We start from the raw sequence: 20,297 nt of genomic DNA on the forward strand, positions 1-20,297 counted from the left end.
CATCCCCCACCCCCACCGCCCACCGCCCAGCCTCTGGCGGCGATGAGACAGAGCGGCACCTCCCAGCCCCTGCTGATCAACATGTACCTGCCAGGTACCAGGGACCAGCCGGGGGCTGGAGGCACCGGGACCCGGGGCTGGAGGTCTGGTCTGGGGCGCGGGAAAGGGATGGCTGGGGTCCAAGGGAAGGGGCGCGGTGCAGAGACTCGGGCTGCAGGAAGGATGGAGCACTCTGGGGCGTTGGAGGACGTTAAAAAGCAGATGGAGAGCTCCGGGGCTTTCGTGAGAGGTCTAGAAGCCTCGAGGTGAGCAGATCCGGAGACTAGCAGGCCGAGGGCGCCAGCTCGGGGGCCGGAAGAGCCTAGAGGGGAAACAGGGGTCCTCGGTGTGGCGGGGGACTCGGTGCGCCTGCAGGGTTGGGAGGCCGCGGCCGGCCGGGCGTCGCCCCTGCGCCCTCGTGGCTCCTCACCTGGGCGGTCCGAGCGTTCCCACAGGCACAGCCTTCCAGGCGCCCTCCTCTCCTCTCCTCTCCGATGGTCTCCGCGCGCTTCGGCTCAGCTGGCGCAGTCCCGGCTCGGCTTTATAAAGCTCACGCCGGCCCGTTCGGAAAGCGGATTTCCTTTTTCCTGGACGCGTTTCCTGACTTGGGCGTTATGGAGGGGCTCTGTGCGGCGCGCGCCGGGGCCAGGCTCCGGGAGGAGGAGCCGGGCAGCTCGGGCCCCCAGCCTCACGCCGGGGACCAAGGCACCCCTTCTCGAGCCTTGGCCCCGGGGCCCTTTGGGTCAGGCCTACAGCCTCCGCCTGCGTCCGCCTGACTGTTACCTTCTGCTGCCCCAGATCCGGTCGGAGACGGTCTCTTCAAAGAAGGGAAGAGCCCGGGGTGGGGGCCGCTGAGCCCCGCGGTACAAAAAGGTGAGCTGGCTGGGAGACCCGGTGGGTGGGGGCAGGACGGTGGGCAGGAGCCAGGGCATCCACCCCAGAAGGGCAGGCGCTACCACTCCCAGGACAGAGGATGGAAGTGATGTGCATGTACAGCAAGCCTCTGGGAAGCGGAGGGTCGGGGCACAGTTGTGGGGAGGATCGCGGGGCGGGGGGGGGGGGGGGCATTCACTTGGCTTTGAGCTTCTGCATCTTCCAAGTTGCAGCGCTGGACTTGCAGGCCAGGGCAAAGGGAGAGAGTCCTGGCCTTCACTCACTCTTTTGGGAATAGGGCTGAGGCGACCAGCCTCCTTTGCCTGCTAGCAACAGGAGTGCAAGCTCTTATCGCACCCGGCCCCCGCCCCCGCACTGCTGGTCAGTGGGACCCGAGGATTTACTCCCTGGCCCGAGCACCACTAGCAGGGATGGGAGGGGGCACCCAGCACCTGCCTGTCTCACACAACAGCAGCGGCCAGGTTTCCCACCCTTCCTCCCCCCACCCAGTCCGCCAAGCTCACTGGGTCATTGCAGCTGATTCCTAGGTTCGAAGCCAGCTCCCTGCAGGTAGCTAAATTACTCTCTGTTTTGCCTCTTTGATGCTGGGGACTTACTGGCCTTCTGAGCAAAGCCCTCCCTATGGCCCCCCACCCAGTTGGTACCCTAAATCTCGCAGTTACAGTATGCATAAAAATGAGGTTGGCAACAGCTCTATTCAAAAGGGAACACGACTCCCAAGAGGAATGCCTTTCCAAGCCTCTGGTGTCGCCCTGCATTGGTACCAGCTGCACGTTTTTACCCAAACTGCCCTTTGTGGCTGGCCCTAAAACTCAGCGCCCCCTCCCTGGGGCCAGGCAGCTCCTCACTGGGCTCCTGAGAGGAACTGGGGTGGAAATTGTGGAGGGCAGCGTCTGGGCTCTGAGCAGGTCATTGAAGAGGGAAGAGAGGTTCCCCTGGCTCAATTGGAAGCAATAATCAGACAACGCTGAGGAAAAATGCATTTTATTCTGAAAGGTGGGTGGTGGTGGTGATGGTATCGAGATTTCTCTCGGCTGGTCTGATGGAGACCCCAAGACGAGGCAGCGGGAGTCCCGGGGCATCTCCCTCTCTCTGCACACGAGCATCTGGGGAAGACCACCCCGCCTCTTCCAACAACCCCAGATGGGGGGGGGAGGGGGCGGAGGAGCCCAGGGACAGACAGAAGACAGGGGCAGGCAGGGAGCTGTGCACAGAGGCCCCCCGGCCTCAGTCCTTCTCCTCCGAGCTGCGCGCCCCCCAGGGAAGCGCGCCCCCCAGGGAAGCACGACCACCGTGCGGTCCCCTGAATCCCGCCTGTTCCGAAAGAAGAAAGCCAACCCGTTCAGTGCCAGCGCAGCATCCTGTGCACGTCCTGGCTGTGGCGAAGGTGGAGAGCCTTCGGAGGCGGCTCCTCCTCTCGAGCTCGGGAGGGACCCCTGTCCCCATGCCTGTCTGCTGTGGCGTGGCGTGGGAGCCAGCCGTCCTCGCTCCCGCACCTCTGGTGGGCCGTGCCACACTGCTTGCCTCCAGGGGCCTGGGCCGGGCCTTGTCCAGTGGCCTGGGTGGTCCTGCCGCACACCCGCCTCCTCTCCCTGGATCTCTGGGTGCAGGCCAGCTGGGATTTGGCAGCCTAGACACTGGCCCGGCTGCCACTGGGGCTGTGCAGGCTCTGGCCTGAGTTAGGGCTCCAGACCCAGGTGGCCACAGGGGCTGACTTCCTGTCCTCGCTCACCTCAGGGCGGTCGGTGTCTGCCTGCCCCGCTGCCTCCATGCAGAGGGGGTGATGCTTCGCCCTCTGCTCCCAGTTCTCACAAAGCCATGCACCCGCGGGGGGCTGTGTCCTCCTAAGTGGGAGGCCTGTTTTCATTGAGAAAAAGCGTGGTAAAGGCTAGGATAGCTTTGCTGATCAGCCCCTCCCTGGCCAGGCCCTTCGGCTGCGCCCAGCTGCAAGCTGAACGTGTCCTTTTCCTCACGGACACTGGTATCCTCCAGCTGGGCTGGTCTCCCACCTCACCCCTTCCCCGCCCCCCCCTTCAGCCACCCGCTCCCATCCGTGGCTGACTGCTCCCCCTTCCCCACAGGCAGTGGGCAGATCCAGCTGTGGCAGTTTCTGCTGGAGCTGCTGGCGGACCGCGCCAACGCCGGCTGCATCGCGTGGGAAGGTGGCCACGGCGAGTTCAAGCTCACGGACCCAGACGAGGTGGCGCGGCGCTGGGGCGAGCGCAAGAGCAAGCCCAACATGAACTACGACAAGCTGAGCCGCGCGCTGCGCTACTACTACGACAAGAACATCATGAGCAAGGTGCACGGCAAACGCTACGCCTACCGCTTCGACTTCCAGGGCCTGGCGCAGGCCTGCCAGCCGCCGCCGACCCACGCGCAGGCCGCCGCCGCCGCGGCCGCTGCCGCCGCGGCCGCCCAGGACGGCGCGCTCTACAAGCTGCCCGCCGGCCTCGCCCCGCTGCCCTTCCCCGGCCTCTCCAAACTCAACCTCATGGCCGCCTCCGCCGGCGTCGCGCCCGCCGGCTTCTCCTACTGGCCGGGCCCGGGCCCTGCCGCCACCGCCGCCGCCACCGCCGCGCTCTACCCTAGCCCCGGCTTGCAGCCCCCGCCCGGGCCCTTCGGCGCCGTAGCCGCCGCCTCGCACTTGGGGGGCCATTACCACTAGACGCGCGGCCGGGTGTGCGCGGCCTCTCCCAGCCGCCCAGAGCCTCGCTCGGTCCCGTCCACGTCCCGGGGAGGAGTCCCCGGCGCCTCCCCGACGTTCCTCCGACCTCGGATTTGACTGCATCCTTCGCCGCGCCCACCCCGGGGGAAGGGACCCGAAGCCCTCTCGGTTTTCCTTTAACACCGGACGTCCCCGGCTCCCCCCCACCCAACCTCTGGGGAGGGGGAGGTGCCCGGGGCCCCCCACTCCCTCTCGCCTCCGTCCTCTTCCAGACGCCAGGTCGCTGCAGGGAGGCTCGCGGGCCTGCCTGGCCCTGGCGCGTCTCCCCCGACCTGCGCTGGGGCCTGGCTCCTGGAAGCCCCCGACATTGCGACCCCTCTCTTTCGAATCCCGAATCTTTTCGCACTTTGTCTCTTCCCCACGGGGCCTCCCCATCCCAGTGGGGGTGGGGGGTACGCCTCTCGCAGTCCGCCCTCTCCTCTGGGCACCAGAGCAGGCTTGGGAAGGGCCGCCGACGGGGCCTCCGGGCCCTCTGCGCCCCGCCCCGCCTCTCTCGCCGACGCCCGGTGTGTCCCCTTCCCTTCCTGACCCATTAAAGCTCCCCAGTTGCCCGCTGCCTCCTCTCTCAGTTCTTTGCTGCACCTGCACCTCGCCCTCTTTCAGGGAGGAGAGCAGTGAGACGGATGCCCGCTCAGGCCCGAGCGGAAGGGCCCGACAGGGAACAGCTGGAGGGAAAGAGGGCCAGGCGGGCGGGGTGCTGGCGGCGGGAGGCGAGCCGGAGCCCGCGGGGGCGGGCCCAGCCGGAGGGAGTCGCCCGCCCTGCTGCAGCCCACCCCTCACCAAACACACGCGCGCGCCCTGCGGTGGGCTCCAGTCTGCCTCACCCAGCCCCCCACCCGCCCCTTCGCCCCACTGTATCCCAACTCCGTCCCAACACGTATGGGCACCCCACCTCTTCCCGCCCCACCCATCCTCATCCCGACCTACCGCCCCCCTCCCATTTCCATCTCGTCTCATCGCCACACTAACCCGACCTTTCCTCGCCACTCCCATTGCAGCCTCTCCTAACCCTCGCCGACACTGTCTCTCTCGCCCGCACTCCCAAACCGCCCCCTGCCCACGTATTTCCATCGCTATCTCTGGGTCTACCTGCTCTTTTTCAGAAGGAGGGACACCCCCCCCCCCCCCCCGCCCCCCCGCCAAGCCTGCCACTCCCAGCCTTGCTGCCCGCCTCACCCGCCTTCTCGTGAGTGGGGCGCGCCCTCTGCTGGTCAGAGGAGGGGAAGCCCAGGTCAGGTTTTCAGCTAAGCCCGGGAAGGCTTTGCGCCCGGCGCGTTGGAACCTCAGGTGTCTCCCCTAATGGAGGGCCAGAGGAGGACCGGGACGCTTCCAGACTAACTTTGGCCTTCTGAGAGGAAAGAGAAAAGAGGGAACCCCAGCTCTGCATCCCAAGTCCGGCCTTAGGAAGTCCGGGAAGCGGACCAAATGGGTCATTCTCGTGGCTGGACCCTTTCCCTCACCACCTAGAGACTCTTCTCAATGTTGCACCCAAGGGGGCCACGGGTCTTATGCTCTGTCTGTGCCTTTTGCAAACCTCTGTGCCTGTTGGCAGGAAAACTGCCCTAACCGAGTTCCCAGAGATGGGAACAACACCAGGGAAGGCACCCAGAGTGACAGCTGGGATCCCCAGCTGCACAACTAGGCCACCCCTTTGCTCCCCCTTCCCCTTGGTCCTGGGGTTTCTTTCCCAGGGTCACGTCTCTTCTTGGACCAAAGGCCCCGCTGGTCCGTGGGAGAATGCCTGGGCCCCCCCAGGGCGGTCGGGGAGATCCTCCTGTGCCCTGTGGGACAGAAGGAGAAGTGCAGGCAGAAGGCTGGACAGTCCGTGCTGCCGGAGCCCGAATGCGGCTCCCCAGAGAGTGCTGATGAACTCGCCAGCCAGTCCTCCTCGGGAAAGAGTCTTGGTTTCTTTTCATTTCATTTTCACTTTACTTTTCCGGTTTCCCAAAGAACACATACTCAGCCTAGAAAATGTGGGAAATGCACACATAAGGCTTCCATTAAATATCAGTTGGATGAAGAGTGTAATATGAAGCATGGGGAAAAGTCACCGACAGTCCCCTTACACAGAAGCTGCTGTTCATAACACTTTGTCATCACCTCTCGCTTTTTCTCTGTGCCTCTTAGAATTTAATGGCATCCTGCTCTAGGCGCCCAACATCTGGCGTCACCATGTTCCGTGTCACTGTGCCCCATAGACCTCATGGGGTGGGAGGGTGGGCTCACGTATTCCAGGGAGCAGAGGAGCTGGGGGGGGGGGGCAGTCCTTGGTGACTAGGAGAGAGAGGCAAAGGGCCTCTTTGCAGGGGGCTGAACGCTGGCAGGGAGAAGGAATGCACTAAGGATACAGAGCCATGTTCCAGCAAGAATTCTGCTAAGAATTATGGGTTGAGTGTAACAGGGTGGACTTTCCCGGGGAGGAGTGTGAGGCCCCGCCCTCAGGTCTCTAAAAGAAGTGACAGGAGGCTGGCGTGTGAGGCGTGGCGAGGCCGGGGCTTGGTGGAACCTGGGTGTAGGTAGATTTGTGGGGTCTCAGTCAGCACACAGAACGGGAGCCTGCAGGGTGAAAAGCCGCTGTGATCTGAGGATGCACTGATGGAGCGACAGCATCCGGGATAAAGGAAATATGCCCTCGCTCTAAGGACGGTGCCCTGGCATGTTTCACATGACGTCAGATAACGCTTCCAGGAGAAGACCAAAGGGGGAACACACAGAGTGGAGGAAGCAGAAAGTGGAGAGGAAGGATGCCGGGGAAGCAACAACGGGAGCTGTAGTCTGCAAAGTCAAAGAGGGGAGAGGGGCATGGAGCTGTCCTCGGTTATTCAGAGAGCTGTCCTGTGGCAGAGAACCGGGATGCGTGTAACTAAATGCAGTGTGACCGGGGCACGTGGTAGGAAGCTGCAGTAAGACAGGCACGTGGAATGGACCTAAGGAAGAACCTCCTTCCGTGGACCGTGCCAGGTGAGGAATGCTCCGCCAGCCACCAGAGTGCTCAGCAGACCCTTCCTGGGGGGTGCAGGGGGAGGTGGACTGGGTGACCTCTCCAACCATGAGACTCTTGCAGGCCTGCAAGTGCATGAGTAAAGGAAAAATTTCAGGTGTCAGTGGGCAGCTGGGAGAGGGATTGTTAGCTTAGGGGGTCTTCTTACCTATGAAATCACTTTCTGCCCTTCCTTAAGTCTCACCCTGCCCCTCTGTTCTTTCCCACCCACCAAGCCAGTTTGGGAAGCTAAGAAATAAGACTGAGAACCGGAAGAACCCGAGTTCCAGTCCCAGCTTGGCCACTCACTGGCTCTGTGACCTTCAGACAGTCACATCTCTGGTTTTCCATCCACCGTGGCCTTGGGACCACTCCGTTCCGCCCAGGCCCCGAAGAGCCCGCCCTGTGACCACACTCAGCTTCCTGATGTTCTGGGCCAGTCCTCATTGACCCTTCACTCTTTGGTCCCGGGCCCTTCCAGGTATTGATTCCGCTGTCATTTCCCTCTCCCAGTCCAGCGTCCAGTGCCTCTTGCACTCCCCGAAGTTCCGAGACTTGGCCCTATCTCCCCATTCATGTTCTTGGTAGAAATACCCGCCCCTGCCAAATGCTGTCCCTACAGAATTTACAAACCACTTTCACATCCATTGTTTTATTAATTCATTGTTTTACTAATCTTCTCCAAGTTTAGGGAGGAGACAGGAGAGGGACTGCTTTATCTACTTGTAGGATAAGTAGACCAAGGCCCAATATTCTGAGACTTCCCGGGGCTCATTCTAAGACCCGGGGTCTTCTAGTCCCTCCCCAGGCCTCCTGCCAGCGCTCTGAGTGATTTCTCCGCAGTCCTGCGCGGCCTTCGGGAACCTTGCTGTCGGGTCAAACCCCTCCACCCTCAGGACCGCAGGGACCCCTGCCTCCTCCAGGGATGCGTGCCCCTGTGCGACCAAGCTCCACTTGCCTGCTCGTGCAGATGGAATTGAAAGCCCCACTAGCACACGGGGTGCGGACATCCATGACCGCACGGCCGGAGACCCGCACAGTCACAGAGCAGTGATGCCCCCTAGGGCACCGAGGCTGGCAGAGCACGTCCGCCGGCGTGAGCTCACGTGACCGCAGACGGACATCGGAGTGGCTGCTGCGATGTGCTTTTCTCAGGGCCTTCTGCTTCTCTGGCCTTTCTCTCTCCTTCACCGTGTCTTTGAAATGCACTTAACTTCCGTTTATTTCCCAGCCTGTTTATAATTCATACCAAGCAGAACTGCTGATGATAGCAACGAGCTCTACCACTGATTGAACTCCTGACTCCGGGCCAGGCCCTGCCTCTGGGGGTGCTGTCCGTGTGCCGCCTCCGTTTTCAGATGAGGAAACTGAGGCTTGGAGAAGGGACTGGCCCAGCCTGTCACCTCAGAGCCCGCGTCCTCACCGTCACACCAGGTCCCTTCCTGCTGGGCCTTCCTGGAGCACTTTTTCCTCGTGTAATTTGGCCTGCTGCTTGGTTGTTGTAGGTGTACTTTGTCTAACTGTCCAATCATGCCGAAATGGTTGATTATGATGGATGAGGTGATGGCTTGTTTTATATTATTTGGGTCTTATTAAGTGCAAGAAGTATGGTGTTATTGCTAATATTATTTTTATTTAATCCAAATAATCATGGAATATGAGCATCACTATCATCCACACTGTGTAGAAGGAAACTAAGCGCTCAAATCATAGGGCCCGCAACTGACAAAGAACAAAGCAGAGGCTGTTTCATTGCTCCACTGTCTTTTGCAAGCCTTCACTTTTCTTTTCTTTTTTTAATTTTTAGAGAGAAGGGAAGGGAGGGAGAAAGAGAGGGAGAGAAACATCAATGTGTGGTGGCCTCTCATGTGCCCCCTACTGGAGACCTGGCCTGCAACCCAGGCATGTGCACTGACTGGGAATCGAACTGGTGTGCCTTTGGTTCTCAGGCTGGCGCTCAGTCCACTGAGCCGCACCAGCCAAGGCAAGCCTTCACTTTTCTAATTGTGTTCCTCCAAGCTTAGAGTAGACCGCTCGCTATACTCTGGGGTGGGGTTGGGGGTCTGAATGCACCTTGGCTTTGGTGGCAATCCCTACCTAGTTTGGTCAGTGGAGTTTCTCCCTGACCCTCCTCTGTCCTGGGATGGCAGGTCTCATGCCTAGAGAACAGTGGCCTGTGTTCCACGGACTGCGACTGTTTCTGACAGTTCTCTCTCTCTCTCTCGATCCTGTGTGCTATTTCCTTCTTTCCCGTCTCTGGAAACAAAAAACAGCATAGCAAGGGCGCTGGGGCTGGGCTTCCTGGGTGTGAGGGCTAGCGCGTCACTTACGAGCTGTGTAACCTCAAGTTACTTATTTGTGCCACAATTATCCCACCTGTAAAATGAAAATGATAATAGCAGAACCTACCTCATGGGGTTGAAAAAGTAAATGATTATATAAGGGCTTTGATTTTCCATTATCAGACAAACAAACGACCGAAACCCCAAACAAAGCGAGCACCTGCCTCTTCTCCACGAGTCCCAGTGAGATGTTCACCACATTCCCTGGGAAGGAACCTGAGTGGCCACACCTGCATTCCCTAGCCAATCCAGACCTTGTCCTGAGCCCACCTGCTGAGCTTCAGCAAGAACCAGCCCTAACCACCATGGCATGCATGGGTCAGCCTCCTACCCTCGGGACGCCCTGCATTTATTGATGGAGCAACGAGAGAATGCACTGAGTTTAGAATGATGGGATTTCAGCTAGTTACTGGCTGCGTGGGTTTGGGAACATGCCTATATCATTTGAGGACCTAGTTTTCTCCTACGAAGTGTGGATAATAGTGAGGCTTACCTCCCATGATTAGTATGTGGATTAAATAAAAATAATATTAGCAAGACACTTAACATACTTCTCACACTTAATAATCCCCAACTAATAACCTCGTATCACTTCTCTCAACGTGGCAGACGCAGCTAGCTCTCCTCCCGAGTCGCACGCCCCTCACTTCAGGCAGCAGGGCTGCCCCTGGGAAGTGACTGTCCATCGCAATCGGATTCCCCAGCCCTCCGTCTCTGTGCTGATGAAATATGAATGGAAATGGTCATTCGTGTTGCTCCCAGGCCGAAGCATTAAGCAGCGGATGTGCCTTCTCTGTACTCTCTCATTCCCTTCCTGCTACCTGGGCTCAGAAGAGGACTGGCCCCTAAGCGATGGCAGAGCTACAGCACAGAAGGAAGATTCCTGGAACATCATGCGGAAAGAAGTCACCCGTCAGCACCCATTGGACTAGGACATGAAGTTGGGAGGCTTTCTTTTTTTTTTCTTTAAGATTTTATTTATTTATTTTTAGAGAGGGAAGGGAGGGAGAAAGAGAGAGAGAGAGAAACATCAATGTGTGGTTGCTGGGGGCCGTGGCCTGCAACCCAGGCATGTGCCCTGACTGGGAATCAAACCTGTGATGCTTTGGTTTGCAGCCCGTGAACTGCAATCCACTGAGCTATGCCAGCCAGGGCGGCTTTCTTGTTCTAGCAAATAATGTTGCAATAACTAACACCTAAATCACTCTTAACCTTTACAACAATCCTCTGAAGCAGACGTTGTGATTTTCCCCATTTTATAGATGATAAAACTGAGGCACAGAGGGGGTTAAGTCTAAGGTCACACAGTGAGAAAGGCCAGAGCAGAATCTAAGCCCATTTCAGAGGCGGTGAGTTCTCTTAACCGGTAAGGATGTGAAAGGGTTTTTGAAGTAATAATAATATGGGCTAATCCTTATGAAACACATATGCGCCGGACATGATTTAAAGAGCTTTACATTCGTTTCATCCTCTGGAGTTGGCTCTGAGATTCTGAGAAGCCCGGGAGGTAGCAGGATTATCTGCCTGTACCCCAACCTAACCGGGGACAGGTCCCCAATTCCAACACTCACCATGGGTTCCAGACAAATCATAGAGCAAGAACCGCATTTCTGATGTCTGGTGGCCAGCTGCGGCCCTTGCATTAATTTCAGCTGGTGTGGTGGAGTAGAAGGAGGCCAGGAGGACGTGGGTTCAAACCCAGCTCTGCTTCCTCCCTATGGGACTGAGAGGTCTAGTTACTCTCTCTGAGCCTCGTTGACCTCATCTGTAAAAAGGTCATGCTGCCATGGCTGGTGTGGCTCTGTGGATTGACCAGCCTGCAAACCAAAGCGTCACCGGTTCAATTCCCAGTCAGGGCTCACGCCTGGGTTGCCGGCCAGGTCCTCAGTTGGGGGTGTGTGAGAGGCATCCACACATTGATGTTTCTCTCCCTTTCTCCCTCACTTCCCCTCTCTTTGAAAATAAAAAAATAAAATCTTTTAAAAATTAAAAGGAGATGCTGATTATACCCACCTTGTGTGGTTTGGTTTGCTGCAAGGGCACAGCATGGGCCTCAAGAATCCAGCACAAAGGGCTGCTCCATCATTGTCATCCACACACGCCCCGCCCCCCATCGACCAGCCCAGAGGAGAGGCTTGCCCTGTGAGCGCAACCATCTCCCACCCCTGTGCTCCTTGCATGAGTCAGAGAAGCTCCTTGAGTTTCTGTGAGGTCGGGAGAGGAGAGAGTAGCTAAAAGGAGGCTAGAGAGCCAGACCCTGAACGTTGGGTTCCTTTTTCTGGAAGAAGAGGCCAAGTTGCTTAGCAACACAGCAGGAATTTGTCTGGGAGGCTCCCGGCAGTTCTGTCCTTTGTCATCCTGCAGCAGTGAGAAATCTGGGGTGACACTCAGTGAGAAAACGGATGGGAAAAGTGGGGAAGGGTCCCGGGCTCGGATGGTACCCTCGCCCTCCTTTCCTGTGGTCACCCTCCCAATCCCCCAACTCTTCCATCGTGGTTTTCGACCCTTGGCACACAGAGGCAGAGAGACAAGTTCTAGGGCCTGTCACGCACACAGATCTGTGTAATGGTCACATCCGTGGCCAAGTACCTAAGGGCCAGACTCAGGACCACCTTCTAATGCGTACTGTGCTTCACAGTTGACAAAGCACTTCCATATATACATTTCCCCTGATACTTACAACAGCCTCTTCAATTCCTCCGTGACACAGTGAGGGAGTAGCAGGATCCAGCTTTTCCACAGATCTCAGCATGTTGCCTCTACGTGTTGCAGCACGGATCTTAGACCAGGCGTCAGTACACGCATGTGAGCACACTATTCTGGGTGCTCAGAGCTTGAAGTGTTCTCATGTCTGATGTCCCCAGATGCCTCAAGATTCACCTCTTCAGCCCTTCCCTCCCACCAGTCACAAAGCAGGCAAGTTATGATGGCAGGGTTCAGCTGCTCTTCCCTGTGGGCCCCAGCCAGCCTGGGGCAGGGGACCCCTGGAGTAGGGAGCCCCAAGAAGGACCTGGCCTGCTGGCCTGAAGGCCTAACTCAATATACAGAATGCTGCTGTGCTAGGCCAGGCTGGCACAAGTAGCTATAAACCAGCAGCTGAAGCAAGTCCCCTGGCTGGCACTCACAAGGAGACACGTGGGTCCCACGGGGACCAAGTCCTGGCAGCAAGGAGTAAACACGTGTCACCTAGGGCCACAGATAGCTCAGGGAGGCCCAGGCCTTCAGGGCTCCATATTGCCTCAGGAGCCAGCAGAGCTGGGGCAGAGCAGCCCCGGGCCCCATTCTGGACTCTTTCGTGGTCCCTTAATTCCTCTGCCAGTGTTTATTAACAGCGCGGACTGCTACAGCAATGGCTGTTCCCCCAACAGTAATATTGTCATTCCTGTCATAGCTATTTGATAGACACAACACATCTGAGATCCTTATTTCCATCTGAGAGATGAGAAAATGAAATTCAGAGGGTTGAATGACTGTCTTAGATCAGCAGTGAGTAAGTGATAAAATAGGGACCCAAACTTCTGACTCATAGTCTTTTGTTCACCACATCACAGCATCTCTAAATGTCAGGGGGATAAAGGAATCCCGAGGGACACTCGGCCACCCTGTCCTCTATCCCCAGATCACACATGCCAGGACCATGTACGCCAGCATGGCTCTGCTGGTATTCTATACAATTTGAGTATTTGATCAAAGTTTTGTTGACATCCAAAAATGGTTTTGTATTTATATAGCAATATACAGAAAGCGGGATATTCAGGGGGTTTTTGTTTTGTTTTAAAGATTTTATTTATTTATTTATTTATTTTTAGAGAGGGAAGGGAGAGAGAGAGATCGAGAGAGAGGGAGAGAAACATCAATGTGCAGTTGCTGGGGGTCATGGCTTGCAACCCAGGCATGTACCCTGACTGGGAATCAAACCTGCGATGCTTTGGTTCACAGCCCGCGCTCAATCCACTGAGCTATGCCAGCCAGGCCTAGGATATTCAGTTTTAAAAGATAAAGTAAAAAGCAGTTGGTCAAATATGAGAAGCATTTCCATAAGTTGGGGTCAAGGCAAGGATGTGCTTTTTATCCTTTCTTACTTTGTCATTATAGCTGCCACTGAACATTCTACTAGAGTAATATGACAAGAAAAAATATATGATGCCGACCAAGGGTGGGAGGTGGGGATGGCTGGAGTGGCAGGAGTGGTGGGAAGAAAATGGAGACAACTGTACTTAAACAACAATTAAAAAATAAAAATAAAAGTAAAGAAAAAGTCCTGGCTGTTGTGGCTCAGTGGATTGAGCACCAGTCTGTGAACAAAAAGGTCACTGGTTCAACTCCCAGTCAGGTCACATGCCTGGGTTGCAGTCCAGGTCCCCAGTTTCAGCGCATAAGAGGCAACCACACATTGATGTTTCTCTCCCTCTCTTTCTCCCTCCCTTCCCCTTATTGTCTAAAAATAAATAAATAAATCTTTTGAAAAATAAAAGATAAAGAAAAAATATATGTTATATGTACATACTGGAAAGGAAGATATTAAAGTGCCCTTTTTGCAGATGATATCACTGCCTACCTAGACAATTCAAGAAAGTCAACTGGAAAACAATTAAGAACTAATGAAATTAGTATATCCAGTAAGATATCAGGTTAACATACAAAACCTTAATGTTCTCCTATAACTCCATAAAAATAAGAAAAAAAAATTGGGACTCACAGATTTATAAGAACAGTTAAAAATATGCTCCCAGATAAACCTAATGAAAAACATGGGAAATACGTCAATGAATAAAGGGATAGAAGAAAGGACCTGAATACGTGGGACACTCAGCATGTTCCTGGGTAGGATGACCCAATATCGCAAAATATCAAGCCTGTGCATATTGATCTGTAAAAGTGAGACCGTCCCAATATAAGTCTCAAAGAAATTTTATGGCAACTTACAGGCTTGGTTCTAAAGTTCTTCTGGACTATGTTTAAGAATAGCCAGGACAATTTCGCAAAAAACAAGGAGCATACTGTAAAACTACGGTTATTACATGTGTGGTCTGGCACAGAAACAGTCAAGTAGACCAGCGGAACCTAGGAACCGATCCATGTACATGTGAAAGTTTCATACAAAATAAAGACGGCATTCACTGGGTGGCAGGGAAACTGTTCACAGGTTGGCACAACTTGCTACTCATTGGAGAAAAAGAGTCATGCCCCCATTTCTTGCCACATACAAAAATAAATGCCCAAATAGATTAAAGAATGAAATAAAGATACTATGAAAGTACCAGGATAGAATTCAAAACCAAAACAAAGCCTAACCTGCAAACCCAGCAAAAAGCAAGAGCATTCAAAAAGAGAAATATCAAATATCTAGGATAAGGTAGTTATCACACTAGTGCCCAAAAGACACAGATTTAGTTGTATATTTGTTGGCAACCAAAGATAAACATGGAAACTGTCATCACTTACCCATCTTACATTTACTGAGACCCAACTACATTGCCTGGCACTGTGCTAGTTCTCATTGTTTAACGAAAGAATGTGAATAAGTTAATGTGAAGGGCAAATATTTATTATTCGAATAAGGGGCAATGGGTCTTTTGCAGCATTTATGAGAAAAGACACAGAAGTGTTTTTTAACTGGTGTTGGATGGATCCTTGTAAGGGTGTGTGCCTGTGTGTGCCCACATTCTGTGTGTGTGCATGCACCATATCTGTGTGGTGTATATGTACACATACATGCTCGCTGGGCTAAACAGGTGTCTAACTGCCCTTGGCCAGCAAGGGACTTTCTTAAGCCTGAGGGATTTAGAAACAGCATGGGGAGGAGGAAGGGGGTGAAGAGACTTTGGAGGTGCGTGAGAGAAAAGTGGGGCAGGGCTGCGGATGTGTGTCTCTCCTTTTCCAGACTCCACCAGCCTTCCTGTTTTCTCATTCCTTCCTCCCTCCCTCCTTCCCTGCCTCCCTATGCCCTTCCTCCCTCCCTGTGCCCTTCTCTCCTTTCCTTCCTTCCTCTCTTTTTTCTTCCTTCCATCCTGTTTCTTTTTCTTTTAGAAAGATTTTTAAAAGATTTTTATTTATTTATTTTTAGAGAGAGAGGAGAAACATCAATGTGTGGTTGCCCCTCATGCACCCCCTACTGGTGACCTGGCCCACAACCTAGGCACATGCCCTGACTGGGAATCGAACCACTAACCCTTTGGTTTGCAGGCCAGCACTCAATCCACTGAGCCACACCAGCCAGGGCTGATATTTCTTTTCTTTTTTTAGGCAGTCATCATTACCATCACCATAATTATAATTATCGCCAACTAGAAAACTCAGGAAAGTACTAAGAAGGGAGTAAAACTGGTCACTTAAAATCCTACCATGTAGGGAATGTGGGGAAGCAGAAGAGGGTAAAAGGGGTCAAAGACATGGTAACAGAAGCAAACTTGACTTTGGCTGGTGAACACACGATGCAACATGCAGATGATGTAATATAGAGCTGCATACTCGAAACTTATAATCTATATAATGATCTTATTAACCAATGTCACCCCAATAAATCAATAAACAATTTTTAATTAAAAATTAAATTTCACCACTTAGAATATATTTTTTAAAACACCCTAAAAGTTTCTACTGCTGCACACGTGTGCCCAGGTGCATGCACACACACATTATACGTAGGTATTGACTGCCGTCTGTGTGTCCAGCACTATGCTAGATGCGAGGAATCTAGCAGTGAACAAGACAGACCTTTCTCAAGTGGGGACGAGTGCTATGGAGAAATAAATCAGGAGTGTGTGACGGTGACTGGGGCAGGCTGAGATGATGAGCTCACCAGGGAGAGGTGACTATGAAGTCAGTCGAGGTCTGAATGACAAGAAGAGGACAGCTATTTAAAGATTTCTCTCTCACATGTTATATTGTTTCAAACCCATTATTTTCACTCCATCATGGTCATTTTTCATGCCAATAAATATGGACTGATGCATAATTTTAATGGTCCATAATATCCCAATGGATACTGATTTATCACAATGTACTTAATCTCCTCCTGATGAATCTAATTCTTTATCATTATCAACAATGTTATGATAGGCGTCCTGGTGTCAGGTCTTTCCCCATTTACCTTCTTAGGGCAAATTTCTGACAATGTGGTAGCTGGGTCGAAGAGAAGGCTGCCTTCCATATTTTGATCCACAGCCGAGTTGCCGTCCAGACAGGCTGGACAAACATGCATGTCTACAGACAGGGTGAGGACGCGCACATTTCCCCAAGTGTTTGTCGTGGTTTCAATTTTCCACTTTTGTAATCTTTGTCAGCATAAGAGATTCAATATCCCATTGCTGTTTTGACTTGAATGTCTTTGGTCAGCAATGAAGTATGCTTCTATGTGTTTATTCATTGTTTACATTTTTGTGTGAATTGCCTCCTTACAAGAAGTTTGAGTTACCTATGGAAAATATATTGTGTTGCAAATATGTGCTCTCAGCTTGTTGTTTGTCTCTCAGTCTCGCATGTGGTTGTTCTTTTTCTCTCTCTAACATTCAAAAGCTTAAATGGAGTCAGATGAATCCATCTTTTCCTTTAAGGTCTCTCTGTCTCTGGAAAGATGTTCTCCATACAACTCAAGCTGCGACAATAACAATACTAATAAATAACTCATATTTTCTCCACCTAATATTTGACTATAGATGACTATACAGTCATATGTTAATGACTATTTTCTAGTTGCACAAACAATACACTCGTGCATTTTTTTTTATTTAAAAAATTAAACTCCTCATAGTGACCCAGTGCCAAGGTGAACTGTGTCCTTGAACCATTGCCTGGTCTCTGTCCATGGGCTGCAGGCATTGAAGTGAGTTACACAGTGAAAAAAAAATAATTAAACCCCACAGATAAGGTGGACATTAATCCCAGTTCATTCCCAGAAGTCACTTATTAAGAGTGATATATATCTTTCTAAAGCTTCTATTAAGCATACACTCATGTACACACAGAGAAATTATAGTTTGGTTTGATTTGTTTTGCTTTTGCAGAAATGATGTTGTACTGTATGTACTGTTACGCAACTATTAATAATACAATGTGTTTTGGAGACCTTTCAGGTCCGTACATGCAGTCCAATCCACTCTTCTTAACTGAATACTGACTGCAGTATTCAGTGATTTGGATGTATCAATATTTATTTAATCCCTAACCTACCAGTGGATATTTAGGTTGATTCCAATTTATCTCTCTCCAAACAATAAAACAATTTACAAAATATTTGTCATATCTCCTTGTGCACATGTTGGAATTCCTGAGTAAACATGTATGTGCGTTTTCAAAATTTTAATAGATATGTTGAAATTGTCCCTTCTTCTAAGGCTTTTATAGCTCTTTATTTAATTTTTAAAATCAATTTGAAATCTATCTTGGGGTAAAGGATGAGGAAGAATTGACCTTTTCCTTAATATAAATGACTAGACTACCCAGTTGTAGCAAAACCATTAACTAACTAATCCATCTTTTCCCAATAGATTTGAGGTGGTGCCTTTATCATATATTAAATTCCCATGATTGCTGAAGATTAGCTTTGGGTTATCTATTTTGTTTTATGGATATGTCTATTCCTGTACCAGTAGCATATATTTTAGCTACTTAGCTCTATAGTTCATTTTAATATCTAATAGGACGAGCCCTCCATCATCACACTTCTTTCTTAGGCTTTTCTTGATATTCTGCGTTTTTTTCTGGGATAACATAGAAATGATTTTTTAAAAGATTTTATTTATCTATTTTTAGAGAGGGAAGGGAGGGAGATAGAGAGAGAGAAACATCAATGTGCGGTTGCTGGGGGTTATGGCCTGCAACCCAGGCATGTACTCCCTGGCTGGGAATCGAACCTGGGACACTTTGGTTCCCAGCCCGCGCTCAATGCACTGAGCTACGCCAGCCAGGGCTAGAAATGGTTTTTTAAAAGGAGTAGAATGGTAAAAGATTGTTAAGAAATACCTCTTTTCAGCCCTGGCTGGTGTGGCTCAGTGGACTGAGTGCTGGCCTGCAAACCAAAGGATGACCAGTCCAGTTCCCAGTCAGGGCACATGCCCGGGTTGCGGGCCAGGTCCCCAGTAGGGGGCGCACAAGAGGCAACCACACATCAATGTCTCTCTCCTTTCCTTTCTCTCTAAAAATAAATTTTGTAAAACTACCAAAAAAGAAATACCTCTTTTCCTATTTATATTGTTTATCACCTCACCTTCCTTCTGACCCAGAGAGACTAATTTTATGATTTATGGGCTTTAAGCTAAATATTAATCACAGGAGACTATGACCAAGGGATATAAAGAAATGAGAGGGGCAGAGTCTTAAGAGAAGGAAGGAGTAACTGTGGGCAATGTCTTCAATTAGAAAGAGAATGTGAGAGCAGGTCATTGCTGAAGAAATTGTGGGGGAAATCCAGGGGGAAGAAGATCTTGAAAGCCCAAAATGGACTGGGGGCATTTTAAGTCAGAAACTAAGAGGTTAAACCTGACTCCTGAGAAAGGACAGGGGGGCCTGGAGCGAAAAATCAGCCAGCTGGTCTGCAGGTCCAGCAGAGAGACTGCCCCTGAACACCCCATCCCTGGCTTAAACTCAGACAGAAGGAACTTGAATCCTGAGACTGTGCCTTGCCGTCTATCTATTTTATACCCCGTCTCTCGTCACGTGAACTAAAACAATTTTCCTATCCCCTCATTTACATATCTAGCCTATGTAGATATAGATGACCTTCTTGTAGGGTGTCTGGCAAGGTGCTGAGAGGCAAGGTTATGGTCTTCATCAAAGTCTTTAAAGTGTTAACCCCTGAGGCCACTCTGCAAATATCGTTTATGCTGTATAAAGGGGTGGGCAGTACCACTTAAAGTAGGGCCCATGAAGGTCAGGCTCCCATACCTAGCCAAAACAGCCCCTGTTGTAAAAATCTCCCGGAGATGCCCATCTGAATGGCGAGGCACAGTCCCTGTGGGTAGAGGCCACAGGATGTCCCCTTGGATACTGCCAGATGCTCTGGTTGCTGGGCACCCAGCTCGGCAGGCAATGCAGTTACCATGACAATCCCCCCACCCCCAAACTCTACAATTTTTTGTTTCTCCCTACCCACTAAGTACCAAGGTATTCCCGGGACAGGCAATCACAGCTCTCAGGACAGGACGTCCTCTGGTCCAGGAAGAGGGGCGGGGAAAAGGGGAGTGGAGATGTGTATATGTTACAATTGAACGAATCTTCACCAGTATGAATGTGTATGTACCTACTTCTGGGTTAAAAATGTGCTTTTTGTTGTATGTCAATGCATGTATCACGCAAATGGTCGGATCCCCGTTTGCCCCTGTACTGGGAGAGTCACTCCCCGCCCCGCCCCCCAAAGTGCTGAGTCACGGCTCCAGCCGGTTCCGGGCCCCCACTCTGCATCTCCCTTCCGTCCTCAGTCCACTGCGCACCCCTGTTGGGCTCTCTCTAGAGCTCTGGGTCCTCGCCGTCACCTCCTTCCAGAGCCTGGACTCGCTCTACCGAGGGTTACTTCAGGGCGGTGCACAGGAGGCCCTGCGCTCTGTTTCCAAAAACCTTCCTTGCTCCTCACTTTGCCTTCTCAGAAATCAGTCCTGAGCCCTTCTCCGTACAGCCCCCTCCTCTCCTGCAAAGCGAGAGTCTGCTCGAGTTTGACCCAGGTGGCTAATCCCTCCCGGTCTGCGCCGCTGATCCCCTTGCAGCCCTTCACCCCTAATCGGATCATGGCGGAGGGTCCCGCCTTGGGGCGCGGCAAGGAAAGTGAGCTCTGACTCCGCACGGAGAGTTTCCTCATTCGAGGTGTGCGAATGCCAGACCACCAGCTCCTGAGGCGGGGGGAGGGGGGAGGTGTGTGTGGGTGCAGCACAGGGACTGCGTGCTCCGTCCGCGGGCTGGAGCAGAGCCTACAGCCCCCCACCCCCGAGGGCAGGACGTCCGGGGGTGTCCGCAGGCCCGCTCGCCTCTGCCCCACCCACTTTAGGCTCTTCCAGCGCCGCTAACGCCGATCACGCCGTCTCGTTAACTAGTCCCCAACGAGGCAGACATGGGTTGTTTTTCCAGCTGGAGAGGGGCGAGCAGAGAGGCGGCGCGGCCGCGCGCGCCGTCTGGTTACTATGGCGACAGCCGCGGGGTGACCCCGGTGCTCCTCCCCCGCTCAGTCCAAACCGAGGGAGATGACGGCACCGCGCCGACTGCGCCAAATCCCAGCCAATGGGCGGCCGCTCCCGTCTCCCTCCCGCCGGCCCTCCCCCTCCCCCCGCCCCTCCCGGGAGCCGATTCACAAATCTGGACGGGGTTTCCGGCCGCAGGCCGGGGG

The 20,297-nt window shown here is 52.8% G+C and overlaps 1 protein-coding gene across 1 annotated transcript; it reads left to right on the plus strand.

The window, feature by feature from the left end:
• Positions 1–3,830, plus strand: FEV (FEV transcription factor, ETS family member). Its single transcript, XM_028511071.2, has 3 exons — positions 1–94; positions 838–912; positions 3,015–3,830. Exons 1-3 carry the CDS (start codon positions 43–45, stop codon positions 3,599–3,601), a joined length of 714 nt encoding a protein of 237 aa, XP_028366872.1. The 5' UTR covers positions 1–42; the 3' UTR covers positions 3,602–3,830.
• The last annotated feature ends 16,467 nt before the right edge of the window (positions 3,831–20,297 follow it).

Source organism: Phyllostomus discolor, chromosome 4, assembly GCF_004126475.2.
Source record: "Phyllostomus discolor isolate MPI-MPIP mPhyDis1 chromosome 4, mPhyDis1.pri.v3, whole genome shotgun sequence".
NCBI lineage: Eukaryota > Metazoa > Chordata > Mammalia > Chiroptera > Phyllostomidae > Phyllostomus > Phyllostomus discolor.